Below are 19,320 nucleotides of genomic sequence, written 5' to 3'. Positions count from 1 at the left end.
AAACAAACTATACTTAGACGTTAGCGCTTATTTTAATTAAAATGTACTGTTTCAAATCTAGTATACACGGGTTTTTAATTACATTTATTAATTAGCACACACACAAAAATATGCCACAAGCCTTCAATGATTCACTTACGTGTCATCCAAATCCTCCACAAAGGCAAGCACCTCCAAACCCGTTAAGGCAGCAATGACTGCAGGCAGGAATAAGATAAATTGGTTAAATAACAATACTGGAACGAATGTTCCCAAATAAAACGTCAGCTCGCCAATCCTGGCGGCAAAGCTCACGAGTGTAAGTGAAGGAAGCATCCCCGGCAGGCTAAAGGAGCTAGCATCACCATGGCATCATTTCGCGCCACACTTTCAACAAGAGAGGCTTTTTGACCGAGAGCAAGACCGAGACTGCGGGCTCACACAAGTGAATGCTTGAAAAGGAAAAAGAAAAAGTTTAGCGAGCAAACGTACCTCCATAAAACAGAGAAGCTTTCACTCCTGCCATTGCTTCGATATGAAACGGCAAGCCGTCAACTCAATGAAAACGTTCTGCGCATGCGTGTAGTGACGTTACCAACGACTTAAACGACGGAAAGGCATGCGTGCGACGACGTGGGATACTAGCTTTTATACATATTAATATTTTTTTCATGTCACATATCCTATATTACTTCAATTATTTTAAATAAAGTAAATTCTTTTTTGTTATTGTGAAATTAATATTTATCTTTGAATACGGTAACTGGGAGAATCATTCACGACTACTCTGAGCCACAAGAGGGCGCTGGAAGATAATAAGAAAGAGTCTGTTCTTTGTTACTGGTCATTTTATTAGAAACATTGTTTTGAAGACCTTTGAAAAAATACATTTTAATACTGTAAGTTGACAGAAAATTCACAAACATTCCTGTCATTATAATCCTCATTAAACTCCTCCTGTTTATTCACATTAAGAAATTAAAATATAATAAAGCTGTCATATTATTTCAGATTTATCAGCTACGCTTGTCACAATAGAATTGATTTGCTGTACCAGTATTTCATATAGTATGCTATGCAGCAGGATATGAAGGGTTATTCCAACTGTCTTAACTTTTAAGCAATGTATTTCACAACGGCAAAGCGCAAAACCACCAAAACTTCCTCAGTGAGAACGAGCTGTACTTTCTCACTGGCTGAATGGCGATCATGACTGTGTTACTAAACAGAGCCATGCTGAGGCCTCGTGTGCCAACTTTGTGAGGCTTGAATGCCTTGGAATTTGCAGGGGGGCACAATACTAGATGTGAGTTGTCGTGAGCCCTCATGACGTGTCTTCTCCTCTCAAGAGACAAAAGCAGATTCAGTCGCAAACAAAAAAAGTTTACAATCTACCATTTTGTCTGCAGTCTGTTGATTGAAGACACTGAAGAAAAGCAAAAGTGCCACCCTCGAATGGGAGGACCCATACAAGAGAAAATAAATGAATCTGCTGTTTGCTTAATAGTTTAAATCCGAGGCCAGTTTTGTGCCTCTGCTACAATAGAGTGCCACGTTCAGGTCCTCAGTAAACCCTCTGACCTCACACGGCCCCTCGTCCTTTCTGATTGTGATTCAGAGCATCACGTGACCCCAACACTCAATCTCTCCTCCTAACATTACAATCTGACTTGAAATACAATTGGACTTGAAGTCATTAGTGCAGTGGACTAGTGGTTTGCACATCAGCCTCACAAGTTCTGCTGTGCAGGGTTTGAATCCCAGCTCTGGCCTTCCTTGGGTGGGTTATCTCCAAGTAGTCTGGCCTCATGTTAAGACTAAACTGCCAATATATGTGAGAATGGTGGTTTGGCAGTCGGTTCAGGGTGTACCCCGCCTCTCCCCCAAAGTCAGCTGGCTTCAGCTCATCTGCAGCCCTACTGAACAAGCATTATTGAAAACAGATGGTTGGAAGTCACGACTGAATAATTCTTGCAACAGGACTGCTGTCAAACAAGTGTGCAAATTTAGCTGCATAACATGAAATGTTGAAGGGACCGCAAAGGGTTCCAGGTGGCACACCAAGAACTTTTTTTTTTTTTTCAACACTTCCATGAGAAATAATCCATCGCTTTAGCCGTCAAAGACTCAAAGTCCACGAGGCAAATCCTCTTTGAGGGGTCGCATTAGGTGCACTAAAATAGCACAAAAAACAAAGATGGCAGAAAGCGCTTCCTAACGACTTATTGTAATCCCACGAGAACTCCAGAGTAGGTGTTAAACTGTTGACTTTGACTTCAAGGTGGTGTGTTTCATTTTGCCAAGACATCCTCCAAGATGGCCGACTTGAAAAGTCTCACTGGTGCCATCTCGCTGGTGGTTTTTCCATCCTTCAATGGTTGAGCAGTTTCCTGGGAGAGGCCATCAAAGAAGCCAGCTCCTCATTCCAAGATGTCAGTCTCAAACGGGACCAGGTGGTAGTAGGACAGGTTGGTAACGTACGCCTCGGTTTCCTCATTGCACGCGTCCGCCTGCATGGGCAAGAACTCGAGTCCGTCGTCATACCTGGCGCAAGAAGCAAGGAATGCATCAGTAGAGTTATGTGGAACGTTTGGTGTGAACCACAGCAAGGAATGTGCTCCTTTCTTTGCTTTCCGTGCAAACCCGGGGAAGGAAAAGGTGCACAGGCAAACTTCCTGTTTCAATGAAGTGGTGGAGAAGGAGGGCCTTGACTTTACATTGCAAGGAGCAGCCGCAATGACTCAAATTTCATAGGGGGGAGGGGGGTATAACAATTTTTTGTTCAGAAAGAAGTGTTCATTTGGAAATATTTACATTGGCATGCCAAAGATATGTATGTGAAAAAATAATCGATGGAAACATAAGCTCTATACATAGATACTGACAATAGATGTTGCGCTATCCTTAAAAAGAACAGATTCAATATTTTCTATACATTAGCAAAAGTTAAAAAAAGGGTTTGTATTTTTAGAAGAAAAATAGCACTCTATCTTATTGTATTTTATTTTTCAAAGGTAATAGGGTGACAAGAAAATTCCATAGAACGCCACAAAAATTAACAGTTTGCGCGTCATGTGCAGGCCTTGGCCACTGGGGGGTGGTATAGACATTTACACAGTCATGCAGACACAAGCAGACAAGACTACAGTGATCCCTCGCTACTTCGCGTTTCGTTTATCGCGGCTTCACTACATCGCGGATTTTTTCCAAATTAAAAAAATATTTAAAAGTCAAAATAAAACTTCTAAATTGAGGAAACGTGTCTAGCCTTTAGGACAGTGTAGTATTGCTCCAAATGTTTGTTTACATTCCTTTAGAAGTCCGTTTTCGCGTGTTAGCATGATCGCGAATTAGCATATGTCCGCTAACTCGTTAGCCTGCCCAGTACTTCTTGTTGGTGACCGTACTTCGCGGATTTCACTTATCGCGGGTGGTTTTTGGAACCAATTATCCGCGATAAATGAGGGATTACTGTACTGCTATTACTACATACTTAAGTGTCTCCAATATACTATGTCTTGTTGAATATGCCGTTGAGTATTGTTATCTTGTCCGGCTAATCGTGTTGCACAGCCCTGAATTCCAAGACATGGCTGCTGTTAAAATAATTTCGTTTCACTCACGTGTGCTCTGCAGAGTCTGTGGAAGACGGCCTCTCCTTGTCGTCTGGCAGCTTATGATCAAACACGATGGTTTCCGTATTGGCTAGACAGAAGCCATTTGAGCGCATGATCTCTGAAAAGTCCAAAAAAGAATGTTTATATCCAATCAGAGATGCAGAACGGCACTCGAGGGGGCAGGGGGGGTGGATTACCCGATATGTTGACCGGACTCTGGAAGCAGGGCTGGATTCTGTGCACTTTATCGTTTCGGAGCACTTGGTCCAGCGGCGAGCGCTCAAAGAAAGTCAGCATCACTTCCGATCTGGAATACTACGCAAGCGCCATCGAGTGAGCGGAAAATCGCCAAAAGCGTCGCAGCCGCCGACGGTTGTCCCACCTTGCACGGCATGTTGATGGCGTTCTTCAGCAGCCTTTCCACCTCGTTGAGCTTCTCCTCAATGTCGTTTGCTTCTTTGATTTTCACCAGGCCTGCCAGGATAAAATGGAGGAGATGGAAGCCCATGCAAACATGTTTGGGATGAACTAACTTTCAAAACTCTCCCAAGGTGTCCAAAAAATGCGAGTCTGAGTAAAACAACATGACGTGTGCGGCCATTTTACAACTTGTGAAGAGGAAGCGTGATGTCAGTCCATTTGGCAACACGCGCTCGGGTGGCTCCCATGAGTGGCCGTCATTTTAGGATGATGTCATCATTCCCATTGTGCGGAAGGACTGACTAAGAGCGCATCACTTTTGACTCGGCCAAACTTTTGGGGCCGCTCAATCAACACTGACATTCCGCCAAGACTCGCAGGGCCTGTTATCTTGGCTAAATGATCTCTGGTTTCCTGCGCTGACTTCCGGGCCACCGTAGCCCTTCAACAATCGATTAAAAGCAAGATTAAGTTTGTGTAATCATCTAGGGAAGTGGTTAGTATTTTGCATCGCAAGAATTATCTTGTGAGAGCAGCTATTTCTGGTTCCCAAAGCTAAAAGCTGTAAGTTTATTTTCATTCTGGGGGGATGGACTGGTCCGTTGAATAGTGACACAAAGCAACAGAGACTCTCCACGCTTTACTTTTCAGCCAAATGAAATGTATTTTAAGTCGATATGCTGTGACATGGGGGGGGGTATCAATCCATGCTCGAACGTGACCCTTCTCAAACTGCGGCCTTCTACTCAAACTCTGTGAGTAATCGCTTCCTGTCCACGTGAAAACATGGAAGCTATGTAGCCTCCAGGCTAAATATAGGAAGCGCGTTCGTCTGGCTCGCTCTCATCATGACATCAGAACGAGCGACGCCTTCCTTGTTGCCTGGACGCGGAATAGACAGAGGAAAACAGAGAAGATCCAGGACCGGGATTCTCTTTGGAACAAGTGGAAAGCCGAGCACCCCCGATATGACAACAGAATACTCTTCCCCGTCCTGTCGACAACTTGTCCGCTATTTCCGCGCAGCAGCAGGAAGTCAAAACATTCCAGGCGCAGCTGCAGGGATGTTTTGACAAATATTTGTCTGTCCACGCCACAGATAACACTGCAGTCAAACGGGCAATGGTGGGATTATCCAAATACAAATACCTTTACTGCACATAAATAGGCTTGTTACTTTTTTTAAACCCCAGAAATGATGACTTGACGGAAAAACAACATAAATAGAAAGTCAAGCGGAGATCTTGAGCTAGAAGGTCAAAAACAGATAGCAAGATGTCGCTTAGCCGTATTTAAGAGAAAAAGGGCTGCAGCTATCCTAACATTGTAGAATCGAGGACTGCAATCATTCAATATTTTTAGAATCAAGTCTCCTGCCGATTATCTCAATAATTAATCAAGTCAGGTATTATTTCGTAGGTATGACTGTGACTGTTTTTGCCCCGCTGATTCACGCACACTACTAGTGCATTAATAGACACTGACCTCTGACCTCAAGCCAATATAATGTTACCCAAGACATTAAACAGACTAAAATAGCAGCAGCTTTTGTGTATGCTTGACACCAAAAACCTCCATCACATGTTCATCCACCGCCTTAAGTGTCAATACTGACTGCGACTAAAGTCAGCTTGGGGCTCTTTCCACTGATAAATAAAACGTCCAAGACGCAGAGCTTATTGCTCTCTGGTCCTAAAAATTGAGAAATAAGCATTAGACTCTGCTCTCATTCAGGCCTCAGGCTGTTGATGTGACATCCATAAGTGGACTTTGCACATTATTGACCCATGCAAACATGTCAAAGTGACTGACAAAATGAGTTGACTGACGCTTGTTTCCTTTTATGGACGCGCATCATTATGCGGTAAATGAAAATTATGCCCTCACCGCAAGGATGGAAAATGTGCATGTAGCACATTTTTAGTTAGTTGTATGCTGCTATTCTGTCTGATAGTGATTTATTGCAATATATTACAATTGTGTAGTGTCACTTTGGAAATGGTCCTTCTAAAGAGGAAATAATGTGAATAATGGAGAACTTCATGGAAATGTGATACTTGGTAAAAAAAATTATAATAAAGTGATGGAAAATACGCATTATTTAAAAATTAAATCCAATTTGGGTTTGCACGAACGAGGCTCCCCCTGACTGCGACCCCGACCCTGACCAACCTTGGGTGAGAGGCGAGGCTGACAGGTCTCCGCTGTCCTCGGGGAACGAGTCGTTGAGGCGCCGAAAGAGTCGCCCCAAGTCCGAATAGCTGCGGTGCAAGTAGAGCACGTTCCTGTCCGACCACTCGGTGCGGATCTCAAAGAAGTCCTCCTGGTCGCCCCGCGGGCTGATGAGCAGCCGTCGGACGCCGTTCACCCAGCAGTCGCGCACGAACATGTTGACCAGCGACGTGCCCTCGAACACGGCCGAAGCCATGCCGCTCACTCCCGCATGCCGAGACGCGTCGACACGTCACCACGGAGATGGAAGACAGACAACTTTTTGTCTGCACTTGTTTTTCTTCTTCTTCTTTGGTCTTAGTTGGGAACAGGCGATGTGGCGAAGCTCGGCCCAGAGGATCAAGTCAAACGTGGCGTGATTGAGGAGGGAGTGAAACCAGAGTCGGACTATGAAAGTCATTGCGAGTCAGAGATAACGCCCATTTGGAAAAAAGTAGTGACAAAAAAAAAAAAAAAACACTCCCAATTGTTGCGTCTTCTTGGTCATGTTAAGATGAAAGGTGTAAAAGTATTAAAGTAAAAATTAGTAAGTAAAACTATTGTGAAACAAAATATTTGACAAAAATGTTAAAAAAAATACAATTTAAAACATTTCAATCAAAAGAAAAATAGCACTCAAAATTTTTATGCATGTTTTATGCAAAACCCGTTGCATGCTGAACATGGGTAGTCGACGTTGGTGCTGATTGTTTAAGTCATTGGGTTCAAAAGTTGTGTTCAAAAGACGTCCGCCACATAAAGTGGGATGGGTGCAGTACAATATGTTACCCGCAGAGGGCACCCGTGCGCTATATTCAGGCTGTGGCGGAACTCGGTCATCAGTGTTAAAATAAGACGGCGCATCATTATAACTAGCAAGGATATAGTTTAAAAAAAAGTTTTGTCTGTGGTACTGTTTTTTTTTTTTTTTTAATTGTTCGTCGGGATAGAGGTGGTTTGGGGCCCAATATCACACCTAAGCTTGCGCACCCTGTTGTCAGTGCTTATTTGCAACTAAATTAGTCCCACAACAAGCATTGACTGCTCAAATGATTTTCCGTCCAATAAATTGTTCAACTGAAATGTAAGTTTTTGTATTTTATAAGCAAATCTGTTTCGCTCATTTGAAGTCTTTGATGCTTGCTGCAAACGGTGGCAGGCTTTTCACTTTTTAGACCAGGATTTGTTCCCTCTGCCTGTAATGACAAGGAAGACACAATGACTCATTTTTAGATGACTTATTTTTAACTGCAGGGTTAGCAGCTGGCCGTTTCTGCACTTGAATCTCAAACGACTACCAGCAGGTCATAATACTCAGTTTTTTTAATAAAGAGAAGCAAAATTTGATAATAGGAAATATTTTTTATTACTAAAAAGTATCTTGAAGGTGCTCTCTGAACAGCAACTACTGAAGTCTTCATTGTACTCACAAGATTGGACCGTCACCAAACCATCAATTTGTGAATGGGGGAAGGAAAGAATGACGATGACGATGTCTATGTACACGAGGACGAGGAGAGGCAAAGTGGTCGGCTGTCACGGCAGGAGGCACTTGAGGAGCCTCAAGCACACCACAGTGCTTTAAAAAAAGAAAGAAAAGAGCAACAACAAAAACAGATTCTTCCAAACTTGCCATTTGTACACGGGCATGCACATCGACGTCCACTATTTACACTGATTTGATGTCATTTAATTTAAAGCGTCACTGTGGAGGTTTACAATGACCGGGCCGCTTAAAAAAAGAAAAAAAGGTGACGTGTGGTATTTACAGTAAACGACACAAATTTGATGGAAGGAAGGAAGGAAGGAGGCCCAGCCGATGTTTGGTCAAATCTTCTCCTGGATGAAGGGGTGCTGCAGGGCCTGGTTGATGCTGATGCGCTTGGCAGGGTCCAGCATGAGAGTGGCGTCCAGTAGGTCCTTCAGCTGCATCACCTTCTTGCGCTGCTCCTCGGGCAGGCGCTGGCCGCCGATCATGTCGCCCAGCAGGTCTTTGGTGGGGTTGATGGTGCTCATCACCGTCACCTTCTCCTGTAACCGCAAACGTCACGACAACGTTAAGCGAGCTCTGTGTTCTTTTCGCTGGACCAGAGCTTGCTTGCTGGCAAAACTGAGCTCACCCTTTCCGTGACTTTGTCCACTTCGATGTAGAGGAAGTTGAGGTTCTGGTCAAAGTGCTGGTCTTTGAACAACCCTTTGCGGATCATCTGAGGGACGAGCGGTGTTGATGATGAGGATGATGAAGGTGATGCGGGTGGGCGCCTGCGTGCGCACATCCTACCTTGTTGGGCATTTTGCCCTTGACGTCCATGGCCAGTTTGATCATGTGGTTGTTGGAGGAGCCCGGGAAGAGGATCTTGCCCGTGTAGAGTTCGTAGAGCGTGCAGCCCACCGACCACATGTCGATGCCGTAGTCATATGGCTTGCCGATGACTTGGGGGAGATGAACCACCGCTTTGTTTGGTTGTGCTTTTTCTTGAAAAGATAAAGAAGGAAAACGGAAGGCGACTCACTGATCTCCGGCGCTCGGTAGAACCTGCTGACCAGGTAAGGCGTGATGTCGTTGTCGGCTACGTGGGAGGCTGAGCCGAAGTCGCAGAGTTTCAAGATGGTCTTGGACTCGTTCACCTGGGGGCAAAAGACGCACACACAAAAAGCATCATCATCATCATCATCATCATCATCATCATCATCATCATCATCATCATCATCATCATCATCATCATGTCGGGGGAAAAGTCTCATTTTGGTGCCAAATAGGTACGACGCCTACCAGGATGTTGTCAGGCTTGATGTCGGCGTGCAGGATGTTGCATCTCTTGAGCAGCTTCAAGGCCAAGAAGAGCTGCTGACTGTACGAGCGCACGGCCTTGATGTGCAGCCCCACGTCCTTGCCGTACTTCTTCAGCACCTCGCGCAGGTTCATGCTGGCAAGTGCAGACGACAAGTGTGAGATGCAGGGGGGGGGGCAAGCTCAGGGGGGGGCTCCTCACCTGAGCGGCTCAAAGACCAAACACAGATGCTGCTTGTGGTAGAAGTGCCTGAAGAGGCGCAGGCAGTGGAACTTGTCGTCGGGGTCGGCGTCGTTGAGCTTCTTGAGGAATTCCAGCTCCTTCAAGCCCGTCTTCTGCCTGACGCCAGCAAAGGCAACACCCCAAAATGAACAACGAGACCATCGGGTAGGCCGACTCGAATGTGCTAAGCGCTGCCGAGCCATACATGAGCTCGTTGTTGCGGATGATCTTGACGGCCACCTCCTGACCGGCCCTGGCCGTGTCCCTGGCCCGGATCACATTGCTGAACACGCCTTGGCCCGTGTAGCCGTAGACGTCGTAGCGCTTGTCCAGCGTCTCGCCGATGTTGACCCCTACGGGGAAGCCGAGCGTTAGTGAGAGCAGTGCGGATGGGAAGGTGGCGGCCGCTGAAGGCACTTACTGTAGTAGCCCTCGGCGTCGGTCCAGTTGTCCCTCAAGTTGGGGTTCTCCTTGAAGTCCTTGCCAACTCCACAGGCTCTCATCCGGGCACTCTGTGCATGCACACATTGACGACTTGAACACAGTGCACTTACAACTCTGCTCGAGTCAAGTGTGGAAGAAAGCTATGAGAACAGCAATGGCAAGGAGATCTTTGTGGTTTGCATGAAATTTGTCTCCTGCTTCTACTCAGACTTGCATTTCGAAGTTTGCGAGTCAGGAAATCTTGTGAACTTAACAACGCAGCAAGAAGCACGCTTGCACTTGGCTTACATCAAAGTCTGCAGCAAACATGTCGTCCGACTCGGTGAACATATCCGGTGCTGATGGCTTCTTGGGGTTGGCCCCTGGAGACCACCAGAGAGAAGATGAGAGGGAGAAAGGTGAGCGAGGACGTGCGGCCAAGATATCGGCAGAGGGAGGCTCACCGTCTTTCTCCTGGGCGATGAGGTTGTGCTTGGCCTTGATGCTAGCCTCGAAGGTGTTGAGGTTCTCACGCTCGTACTCCTTGACGTCTGCGGCCACGCGCTCCAGGATGTCGTCGGGCGACGGCGAGCGGCTGCGTGTGCTGCTCTGCGGGCTGTTGGGCTCCGACATCATGTTGGAGTCATCGCCGGCCGCCTTGTATTTCTGACGCGCGGCGAGGACGACACACTTGAAAGTGGCCGACTGGAGTCGCGGCGACCGAGATGTAATTTTTGCAGACCTGTACGATGGCCATCCGCTGCTGCCGGCGCTGTTCGATCAAGGCCTCCTCATCCACCTCCTCGCTGTCAAAGTCTTCCAGTCTGCAAATTTGGTATGGAGATTCAAGCAACGGAACGTTGAGAAGGAAAAAGAACTCAGAGGAGCTGTCTTTGGTGCTTCGCATGGTGAGATTTTTTAAGGGTGTGTGACAACTGCCGTCAAGACTCACATGTCTTCTTCTGAGGACTCCTGGTCGACCTTCTGACCCTCCGAGAGGCTTCCTTTGAACTTGTCCTCGTCTCTGCTGCGTCGTCGTCTCCTGTCGCGATCGCGCGACATGGAGCGCCGGTACTGCCGGAGCCTCCCGTATCGGTCTCGTTCACCGGATCTGGGGATCAGGACAGAGACAGAATTTTTTTAAGGAAGAGACAACAACTCATTGAAGGCAGCGACTCCTCTATCATCGTCTTCCTCACCTATGTACCAGCGGAGAACGGCTGCGTCTGCGAGGTGACGAGCGAGAGCGGCGTCGCGGCGACGGGGAGCGCCGCCTGAGCGGCGAGCGGCTCATTCGGCGGCGCGAGGACACCGGGGGACTCTTGTCTCGCGAGCGGTCTCGACCCGACCCGGGTTCCGCTCGAAGTCGTTTCCTGCGTACGTCATCGGAGGCAGACACTTAAGGGCGACAGTCCAAATGTGAAGGCAAATTGCTCACGCACCTGAGTGGTGAATCCTGCCTGTCTAATTCTCTCCTGCGGGGGTCCGGCGAGCGTCCCCTCCTGGGGGGCGGCGGCGGTAGCGGCGACCTGGGTCTGGTGCGGTCAGCTGCGCCGGCCGAGGCATGGCGTGCCTCTCTGGCGCGAGGCGAGACGCTGCGCTTCCTGACAGGGCTGCGCTGCGGCCGTCGGTGCGGCGAGCGGTTCTCCTTGCCGGACGACGCGTCCTTGGACGGCGACTTGGTGGGTCTCTTGTCCCGTTCGGCGTCGAGGCGAGCGGGCCGCTCGCGTCCGGGCGAGCGGGATCGCGGCCGCCCCTTTTCCTGCGCGTGCCGCTCATCCCGGTGCGGTGAAGGGCGTTGTTTGTCGGCGCGGGCACTTTTGTGCTCCGAGGGGGACTTCCCGCTCCTCTCCTTGGCCCTCTCGGTGGCGTCTGAATGTTTCCTCTCCTTGGAGGCACTCCTGGCACGTCCTCTGTCCTTGAGGCTAGCGTCCTTGCCGCTTTTGCTCACCTTGTCCTGCCTGGAATCCTTGGCGGGCCGCTCCGTCGACTTGCCGGGGCTGTGGCGCTTGGAGGTGGTCCTGCTGCCATCAGTGGAGTCCCGTCTGGATTTAGCGGCGCCCCCTGCGCGGGGGGAGTTGACTTTCCCCGCGGCGGCCCTCTGGCGCTGCTCCCCATTTCGGACGCGGGCCTCTCCGCCGTCCTCTTCCGAGCCCGAGTTGTAACCCTGCAGGATGAGGCCCATGCCCGACTGGACTTTACCCTCCATTAGCTGACTGTCCAGCTCAGCTTTGATCATGGCCCTCTGCTTCTCCAGGTCTTCCAGCAACGCCCGGTCGTCCAGGCCGGGGTTGCCCGACGAGGGGGAGCTTTCACCTTTCTTGTGTCCCGACGAGGCCATAATGACGGCAGCGGGGGTGGGGGAGGCTCCCTCCTTGTTGCGCTTGTGTTTCCTGTGTTTGTGGCGATGCTTGCGCTTTTTCTCTTTGTCCTCCTCCGAGGCGTGCTTGTGTTTCTTGTGTTTTCCACGATGCTTGTGTTTTTTTCGCTTGTGTTTTCCGCTGCCGCCACCGCCGCCACTGCTACCGTGCTGCTTGGCGGGTTCCTCAGGTTTCTCGCCATTGGTCTCGGCCTCCTCCTGGGAGTGAGAAGAAGAACAACAAAAATCTCTTGGCCACTCTCTCTTACACGAGATCGTTTTTGACTGGATTTTACAGTATGAGGGCAGTTATGAATTCAGATTTGCGCGCCTTCAGCAAAGTACCAAATTGTGCCATAATATGCCAGGTAGTGTCATTAAGAGCAGAGGTAAGTGCGAGTATTGTTGGATGCTGTTTGTATGTGCTGCCGCTCCTTAAAAAGCAGCATGACAGATTTTCACCTGGGTTTGAAACAAAGGCCCCCGTTTATCGGGGTGCACCGTACTTCCTTTAAAAAAAAGGGGGGCATGTAAGGCGTTGACGACAACCACGACGTCACGCCAACAGGGGTAGCTACCTCTTCTTCCTCCTCTTCCTCTGAAACGTCTCCACTGTCCTCATTGCCACTTCTCTCGTGACTTTCCATTTCTTGTTTCCTGTTCATCAAAATGAGAATAAAAAAGGTTGCAACATGAATTCATCACATTATTCATTCAAATGAACTTTTTAAATATTATTGACGAAAAACAGCCTAAGGTATGGCTTTTGATTCAAAACAGCTAGTAGACCAACATCTATACTAAATCAAGAAGGATTATCTGCTGAGTGATAAATAATCCTTCACGCAAACAAACACACGTAACCACTGGCAACCAAAAGAAGGCTTGCTTTCTTCAGCACAACATACTCCATACTGCTTAAAATCAGGCGAGTGATCCTGCACAATTTTCATATTCTTTCATTACTAAAACGAACACACACAAAATCAGCCTTTGTTGACTCAAAAGAAAGGTTATTGCCCTACACACCGACACCATGAGAAGCTCAAGGGGGAACAGCGGTTATCTAGACGAGACGACTAATTTAGCAGAATAATTAATGATGAAAATGATTGAATGCAGCAACTAAAAATATATGCAAAGGTTCCAGCGGTTCTGGTGATGTTGTTTGCGAACATACTCAACTTGCCGGTTTTCAAATCCAGCATTAGCGCTGAAATGCTAAGGCACTTTAGCAAAGTTGGGTTACACCGCGGGTTTTCGCGACACGATTACATTTTGACTATTCAAATTGGACATTTGAACTCATGTTGCGCAATCCACACAAACGTAAATAGGCGTAAATACAACATCGGGGGGATTTCTATCAACGTCTGCTTGACGTTTAGCCAAACTTCATGCTAGCCCAGCTAAGCTAAGAAAATTAGCAAATCTTGGCAGTAGTGTTCCCCAAACAACACGACTGGCGTTCCGCTGTTTGACCGGCCGGATCACTCCGTTTTTAATCAGTAAAATAGTCCCATCTCATAAAAAGTTCTAAATATGAAAGCATAGTGCTAAAAAAAAGACTTACACGTGCTCGTTGAAATTATTCATTCTTCTCGACGCGATTTCCATTTCGACGTCGGCCATTTTCCTCAACCGAAGGACCTCTTCTTCCTCCTCGCCACTAGACAGCAAGATGAGAACAAGCGCCTCCTGGCGTAGAGGCGGCGCACTGCTATTGCACACACAGAAAGTTCTGCACTTTCTCCACCAGGATGCGCTAAAGACACTTCATACGATTAAATCCGGTGCTGCGCAATTTCACGCCTTGACTTGACAACGAATTCTCGTAAATGGACTTTATGCTTTTATTTTTTAAGTTAGGTGATTGTATATATCGGTATTATACATATTTAAAAATATACGACTATATTTACATATCTTAAATTCATTAGAGTAAAATGACAAAATTAAACCGTAGATCCTGGATTAACATCATTATTTAAAAAATGACTGACAAAATTACCAGATTGTATTTTTATTCGAACAATATAATTTAATTATTCAAAAATGTGCTTCTAACAGTAAATTCATATATTGATATTCACTATTTATTGAATAAATAGTGTGGTAGAGTCTGTAATTATTCACCCACACAATAAATAAATACATCGATAAAATAAATGAAATATTTTAGTGTTAAGGATTCACTTATAATTAAATGAAAATAATTACTTGTATGGAATTTAACTGCAATAGGTTTTACTGCTTATAAAGATGGTCAGTGGGTGAGGATCACTTACAAATCTAGAAAGAAAGAAAAACACCAAGTCAAATATAATTTCCATTTTTATTAAAACCATACAAACATTTGGAGTCAAGTTATAAAAGAACTGAGCGAGCGAGCGAGCAAGTGAGCGGCCCCTCTGGCCAGCTGGGCCGATGAGGGAGGCCCAACCCCCTCCAGCACAGGGCCCAGATGCCCCTGCTGGCCCCCAGGATGTTCATTCCCCTTTTTCCTTTTTTCCTACACAAAGCGTAACCTATGGACACTTTTTTTTTTATAGATATGTATGCTCATATATAGAGATTTAAAAAAAAAAAAAAAAAAAAAAAAAAAAAAAGCACAGTAAATTGTGGAAACAAAATGAAATGAGAATGCATTTGACAAATCTGGACTTTTTCCATAACTCGACATTTTTTTTCATATAAATGCTCATTTTTTTCACGTTTAGTTTTTTTTTGTTCTTCATTATTCACAATGTAAGATTGGCAGTGTTTCTTCTCTTTACTGAAACGTATAAGGCACATACCTCAATGCAATTTTCCTTCTTTGAAAGGAAATAGTTCATTTTTTTCCCCATTACTCAATAAAACAAAAGAAAAAAACAATGCCCTGCGATAAAAACGTACCAGAAAAAAAAATTGTACCTCAATGCTTTTATGCTGAACTACTTTTGTTATTACGGACACGTACAAATTGAAAATGAAAAAAAAAAAAGGCAAAGCAACAATATAAGACTAACACTGGCGACGACGTCTCGGCAATACTTGACGGCGGTACACATTCGGAATTTAAGAGCTTTGGAGAAGACAAAATCATAAAAAAATAATCAAACATCACTGTACAGGATCAAAAAAAAAAAAAAGTCATGTGCTGTTGGACCAGCGTCAGCATCCAGTAAGACAAAAGTACATATGTGAGTAAGCACCTGAAAAAGGAGAATATAAAAACACTGTTCGACTATATACACTGGTGTACCGCACCAGACAAATTCAACCATAACACTTGATTGTTTTAGCTGAGTTTTCTTTTTCCTTCCTTCCTTTTTTTTTTTTTTTTTTTGGCACAGTACTTTCTCTTAAAAACATCACTGGCTAGAAACACTGACAAGATATCTTGTCTGGGAAACCTTTTCCCCATCAGGAACTCGTCCTGAATTAGTTAAAACATGATGCAACCAACAAACAAACACTTGAAAATTTTATCCTCCAAAGCCAGTTTTGCCGAGCATCTTCAAATTTGGTACAACTCATGAGTAGACGCCCCAAAAATGTCTCAATAAGCCGAGCCTGAAAAGAATTTTTTTCTTGGAAGCGGCCATTTCAGAATCAATTTGGCTGTTTCCCGGGATCATTACAAACAAACTTTATTGAGATATTTAAATTTGACAAAAGTGTGATGTGAAATGACCAAATATTTGTGACTCTGCTTGACTACATACATGTTCGTATGTACATACGTTGTTATTCAGTTTCCTATATTGTTGTTTTCTTCCCAACAATGTGTACAGCAAAAACAGTGACAATACACAAGAATACTGTTTGAAGTGAACATTGTCAAAAAAGAAGGGCTTGAAAAACAGCCTTCATTCCCGAAAAGAGGAATATTATTATTTTATACATCATTTTCATTCCATGTTTTCCCTTCACATACACCATTTTTTTTCTCGAGAGGAGAAAGAGGAGAAGAGCGGGGTTTACTGCATGATGGCGAGGAACTTGCTCTCCTCTGCGAGGCTGCTGAGGAGGGAGCTCATGTCGCCGATGGCCATGTTGTTGACGCCGGGGGCCACGGAGGCCGGGAAGGTGGCCGACGCCCGAGGGGTGGTCAGCCGCGACGACGTCCTGGACAGACCTTGCAAAACAGAGGGGCTCAACGGGCCCGACACCAGGCTGCCTTGGTCGAAGCCGTCCTCCATCATAACGCCAAAGTCCAGAGCGACGGCGTCGTCCAGGGCCCCCCCGGCCAACATCCCGCCGTCGATGGCCCCGCCTTCCACCGTGCTGGTCACTTGGTCGGACGCAGGAGACAGCAGGGAGACGGTGTCGCCCGGACCGCTGCCGGAGTTCAGCAAGTAGTGGTCTTCCACGGTGGGGAATGGGGCTGACTTGAGATCAGTTTGCTGGTAGGTAGTGGGATCACCATAGCCTTGCTGGAGGTATCCATGTTCTGGAGCCTCCAGTTTCAGGGAACAGAGGTTCCCGCAATTCTGCAGTTGCGGGACTTCAGTGCAGCTTCTGGGGTTGAGATGGTTCCTCATCGAGTTCCAGTAAGTGTTGACAGGCGGGCGCGGGCCTTGCTGATTGGGATGATGTACTTTATCGTGGGAGAAGCTTTGGAGATTGTTTATGGAAGCCCGAGTCAAGGGGTGGCAAGAGACCCTGGTGTTGATGTTCTGCTGGAAGTGGTTCTGCGTTCTGGAAGCTTGGTGCGTTAGAGGTCCATCAGTGGCCTTGGGGAAGTGAGGCCTGGCCAAGCCATTGGGTGCGACTCCTCTGGTCTCCATACACATGTTGGGGGATGTCTCCAGCTTCACTAGCGCAGCGCCTTGCGTCTGGTTGGCCTGGGAGCAACCGTTTTGGAAAGCCGGCGGCGCGTTCTGCTGCACTACCATGTTTCCAAACCTGCCGAAAGGCTCCGACGAGGCCTGCCCGCCGGACCACCTCGAGCAGTGGCGATCCCTCTGTGGAGAGCGCTCGGCGCTACCGGAGCTCACTTCGTTCCACTGGATGGGAAGCAAGCTGGGGCTCCTCCTCTGGACCATCTGCTGCTGCTGCTGCTGGAGGCAGTCGTTGGCCTGGAAGTTCATCACCTCCGTGCCCTCCATCGAGTGTTGCGAGCTCTCAGAGACGATTTGGTCCTCAATGTGCACGTATGGTCCACCGTCTGCCTGGACTTGGGAGCGGAGATACTGCACCATGTCATCTGGAAGTATATCTTCATCTCCGAGTAAAGAGTACACCTCCCCGTCGCCCTCCATTGCCAGAGCTTCCAAAGCGACATGCTCGGCGATGCTCGAGGAGTACGTTGGGTGCTGCGAGCTCCTCTGCAAGTTCCCCTCTGAGCGGGTGTAATTCTGCAGGTTCAAGTTGCGCATGTCGAGGGGATGTGGCTGCTGCTGGTGGTGGGATAGAGGTGGAAGAGGGTGGAGGTTGCTCAGGCTGTTGAAGCGCTGCACGGGAGGGAGAGCGCAAACGTCGGAAGGTTGCGTCCGCACCGGGTCGCTGGCCCTCCGGTTGCCTGCCGCGGGTCCCTCACCGGGGTAGAAGACCCTCCTCCTGTAGCCCGAATGCGCACCCAAGCCGTTGGTGGTCTCGGAGCAGCGGTGCGGCCCTACGAGGGGCGGCAATGGCTGGTTGGCCCCGCCTTCGTCCATCATGGCCATGCGGGCTTTAAGGCTCATGCGCTCCAAGTTAGGTAGTGGCGTGGGGGGAGGGCCGCCGGTTGCGGCAGCGTACTTGGCCTTCAGGTGGTAGTGCTGCGCTGGGGTTAAAGTGAGCATCCCCCTGAAGCCCCCGAGGTCCGCACTACCTCCCGCGCCGCCACAAACACCACCTGAAAGTGCGCCGGCGCTTCCCATTGCCCCGCTTCCATAGTGGCTAGCCTCGCTGGAACGGCGGGAGGCGTCGGTGGAGATGGGGTCGTACGAGTCGGTGGAGCTGAGATTGTGGCGGCGGCGGTGGCGGGAGGCGGCTGCCGCACCATCACTTTGGGACGCCTGGCTGGAGCGGCGGCTGGAGAAGCACGGCGAGATGCCCGAGGAGCGCCGGCTGCTGCTCAGGTAGGCCGAGCTCGCGGCACTCCCGCTGCTGTCGCGCCGGTCCCGCAGCAAGTTGAGCACCGTTAACTCGGTCGTGCCGCCCAGCTCGGGGAGAGCAGGGGGTTGAGGAGCGGCTGACGTCCACTGCTTGCCCAGACAGCATCCTGAGGAGGCAGACACACGGCAATGGACTGAACTCAAATCTGTTTCCTTCAGCATCAACATGTGCTTATCATCAGTATTTGAGAAAAAGCCATGAGGACTCACCCTTCCCCTGGATGCCCGTAAGCATGGACCCCTTTGGGGGCGGCGTGGGAGCCAGGGGCCCCGGGCCGGGCGTTGTTCCGTTCACCTGCTTCAGCCTCTCCATCTTCAGGTGCTCCATCCAGCGCAAGGGGCGTCCTACACCGCGCCTCGCCCGCAGGGTCAGCGCGGCCACTGTTGCCGTAGAGACGGTAGAGACCATGACGGGTGCCGGCCCGCCCCGATGGCCCACCTCTTCCTCTTCCTCTTCGTCCAGCTCTTCCCCTAGCGAGCGTCCGGCGCTCACAGTAAGCTGGACTCCACCGCTGGAATAGATGCTGACGGGGGACTGGTCACTGCTGCATGTAGACTGACCGCCAGGGCTTGGCTGAGACGTCTAGGAGGACACACCACAGTCTTACTTAGTCGCACAACATCTCAAATGGGGGTTCCGTGGCTTTCATGGCCAAAGACATGGATTACTTCACTTGAAAAGACTCGGTGTTTCACCTGGCAACTTTCACAGCCCCCTTTAATATTTCATGTTAAGTTTTGTGCACTTGAGCCAAGCGGATTTTAGATCGGTAAGTTACACCCTGGACTGGTCGCCAGCCAATCAATCGCAAGACACGCATAGGCAAACAACTATTCACACTTATATTCACACAAATGAACAATTGAAGTGTCTTCAATGAATCGGACATGCGGGAGGAATCTGGAGTACATGCAGGAATAAAGAGAAAATGCAGGCTTCATGCCCATCTCACCTGATTACCCACTGTCCTTAGAAGACAACAAGCGCAATGCCCAAGCATTGGATAGAAGAGAACATGCACTTGTTAGAAGAAGTTTGCAGTGCTGATGGCTTTGTAAACAAGGTTCCCCCCAGGTACAGTTGCGGAGAACGACCCGATAAAGGCGGTGACGGTTTAGAGTTTGCGAGGCTACATTACGCGCGACGGCTAAGTCCAGTGTAGCTAGCAAACAACAAAGTGTCCAAGTAAACTGCACCAAGGGGGGGGACA

General features: G+C 48.2%; 4 protein-coding genes across 6 annotated transcripts in view; all 4 read right to left on the bottom strand.

Annotated features, from left to right (window-relative positions):
* LOC125986354 (protein disulfide-isomerase TMX3) overlaps nucleotides 1-592 on the bottom strand; it is a 39,646-nt gene extending 39,054 nt beyond the window's left edge. For all 3 annotated transcript variants that reach the window (XM_049750040.1, XM_049750037.1, XM_049750038.2), the window contains exons 1-2: nucleotides 472-592; nucleotides 140-197 (exon numbers count right to left, since the gene is read on the bottom strand). In XM_049750040.1, the coding sequence (XP_049605997.1) occupies nucleotides 140-197; nucleotides 472-505 (92 nt within the window). In that variant the 5' untranslated portion in view covers nucleotides 506-592. The remainder of the gene's footprint in view (nucleotides 1-139; nucleotides 198-471) is intronic.
* Nucleotides 593-809: 217 nt separating this feature from the next.
* Nucleotides 810-6,631, bottom strand: pxdc1b (PX domain containing 1b). The gene is made up of 5 exons (XM_049750041.2): nucleotides 6,189-6,631; nucleotides 3,979-4,070; nucleotides 3,794-3,911; nucleotides 3,603-3,714; nucleotides 810-2,523 (listed from the first exon to the last, which is right to left on the bottom strand). The coding sequence occupies exons 1-5, from the start codon at nucleotides 6,442-6,444 to the stop codon at nucleotides 2,400-2,402; spliced, it is 702 nt and encodes a 233-aa protein (XP_049605998.1). The 5' UTR covers nucleotides 6,445-6,631; the 3' UTR covers nucleotides 810-2,399.
* A 938-nt stretch (nucleotides 6,632-7,569) lies between these two features.
* prpf4bb (pre-mRNA processing factor 4Bb) lies at nucleotides 7,570-13,741 on the bottom strand. The gene is made up of 16 exons (XM_049749210.2): nucleotides 13,597-13,741; nucleotides 12,602-12,680; nucleotides 11,107-12,242; nucleotides 10,864-11,037; nucleotides 10,617-10,775; nucleotides 10,407-10,488; nucleotides 10,129-10,330; nucleotides 9,974-10,047; nucleotides 9,663-9,753; nucleotides 9,447-9,594; nucleotides 9,221-9,358; nucleotides 9,001-9,154; nucleotides 8,741-8,855; nucleotides 8,509-8,660; nucleotides 8,348-8,434; nucleotides 7,570-8,258 (listed from the first exon to the last, which is right to left on the bottom strand). The coding sequence occupies exons 1-16, from the start codon at nucleotides 13,653-13,655 to the stop codon at nucleotides 8,055-8,057; spliced, it is 3,054 nt and encodes a 1,017-aa protein (XP_049605167.1). The 5' UTR covers nucleotides 13,656-13,741; the 3' UTR covers nucleotides 7,570-8,054.
* Nucleotides 13,742-14,339: 598 nt separating this feature from the next.
* The window catches only part of gli3 (GLI family zinc finger 3), a 56,902-nt gene continuing 51,921 nt past the window's right edge, over nucleotides 14,340-19,320 (bottom strand). Inside the window, exons 14-15 of the mRNA XM_049748580.2 lie at nucleotides 18,320-18,692; nucleotides 14,340-18,216 (exon numbers count right to left, since the gene is read on the bottom strand). Of these exons, the coding sequence (XP_049604537.1) occupies nucleotides 15,989-18,216; nucleotides 18,320-18,692 (2,601 nt within the window). The 3' untranslated portion in view covers nucleotides 14,340-15,988. The remainder of the gene's footprint in view (nucleotides 18,217-18,319; nucleotides 18,693-19,320) is intronic.

The sequence above is a fragment of the Syngnathus scovelli genome, chromosome 18, assembly GCF_024217435.2.
Source record: "Syngnathus scovelli strain Florida chromosome 18, RoL_Ssco_1.2, whole genome shotgun sequence".
NCBI lineage: Eukaryota > Metazoa > Chordata > Actinopteri > Syngnathiformes > Syngnathidae > Syngnathus > Syngnathus scovelli.
The sequence above is the reverse complement of the archived record's forward strand: the minus strand, read 5'-3'. Positions and strand labels throughout refer to the sequence as shown.

Excerpts from the sequence above, each read along its gene's own strand:
- pxdc1b (XM_049750041.2), bottom strand. The coding sequence starts at position 6,444 with ATGGCTTCGGCCGTGTTCGAGGGCACGTCGCTGGTCAACATGTTCGTG. Across the intron at positions 4,071-6,188 it reads AGCCTCGCCTCTCACCCAAG|GCCTGGTGAAAATCAAAGAA; the intron begins GTTGGTCAGGGT and ends TTATCCTGGCAG. Across the intron at positions 2,524-3,602 it reads ACAGACTCTGCAGAGCACAC|GTATGACGACGGACTCGAGT; the intron begins GTGAGTGAAACG and ends TTCTTGCGCCAG.
- prpf4bb (XM_049749210.2), bottom strand. The coding sequence starts at position 13,655 with ATGGCCGACGTCGAAATGGAAATCGCGTCGAGAAGAATGAATAATTTC. Across the intron at positions 8,435-8,508 it reads AGGGCAAAATGCCCAACAAG|ATGATCCGCAAAGGGTTGTT; the intron begins GTAGGATGTGCG and ends CTCGTCCCTCAG. Across the intron at positions 8,259-8,347 it reads TGGACAAAGTCACGGAAAGG|GAGAAGGTGACGGTGATGAG; the intron begins GTGAGCTCAGTT and ends TTGCGGTTACAG.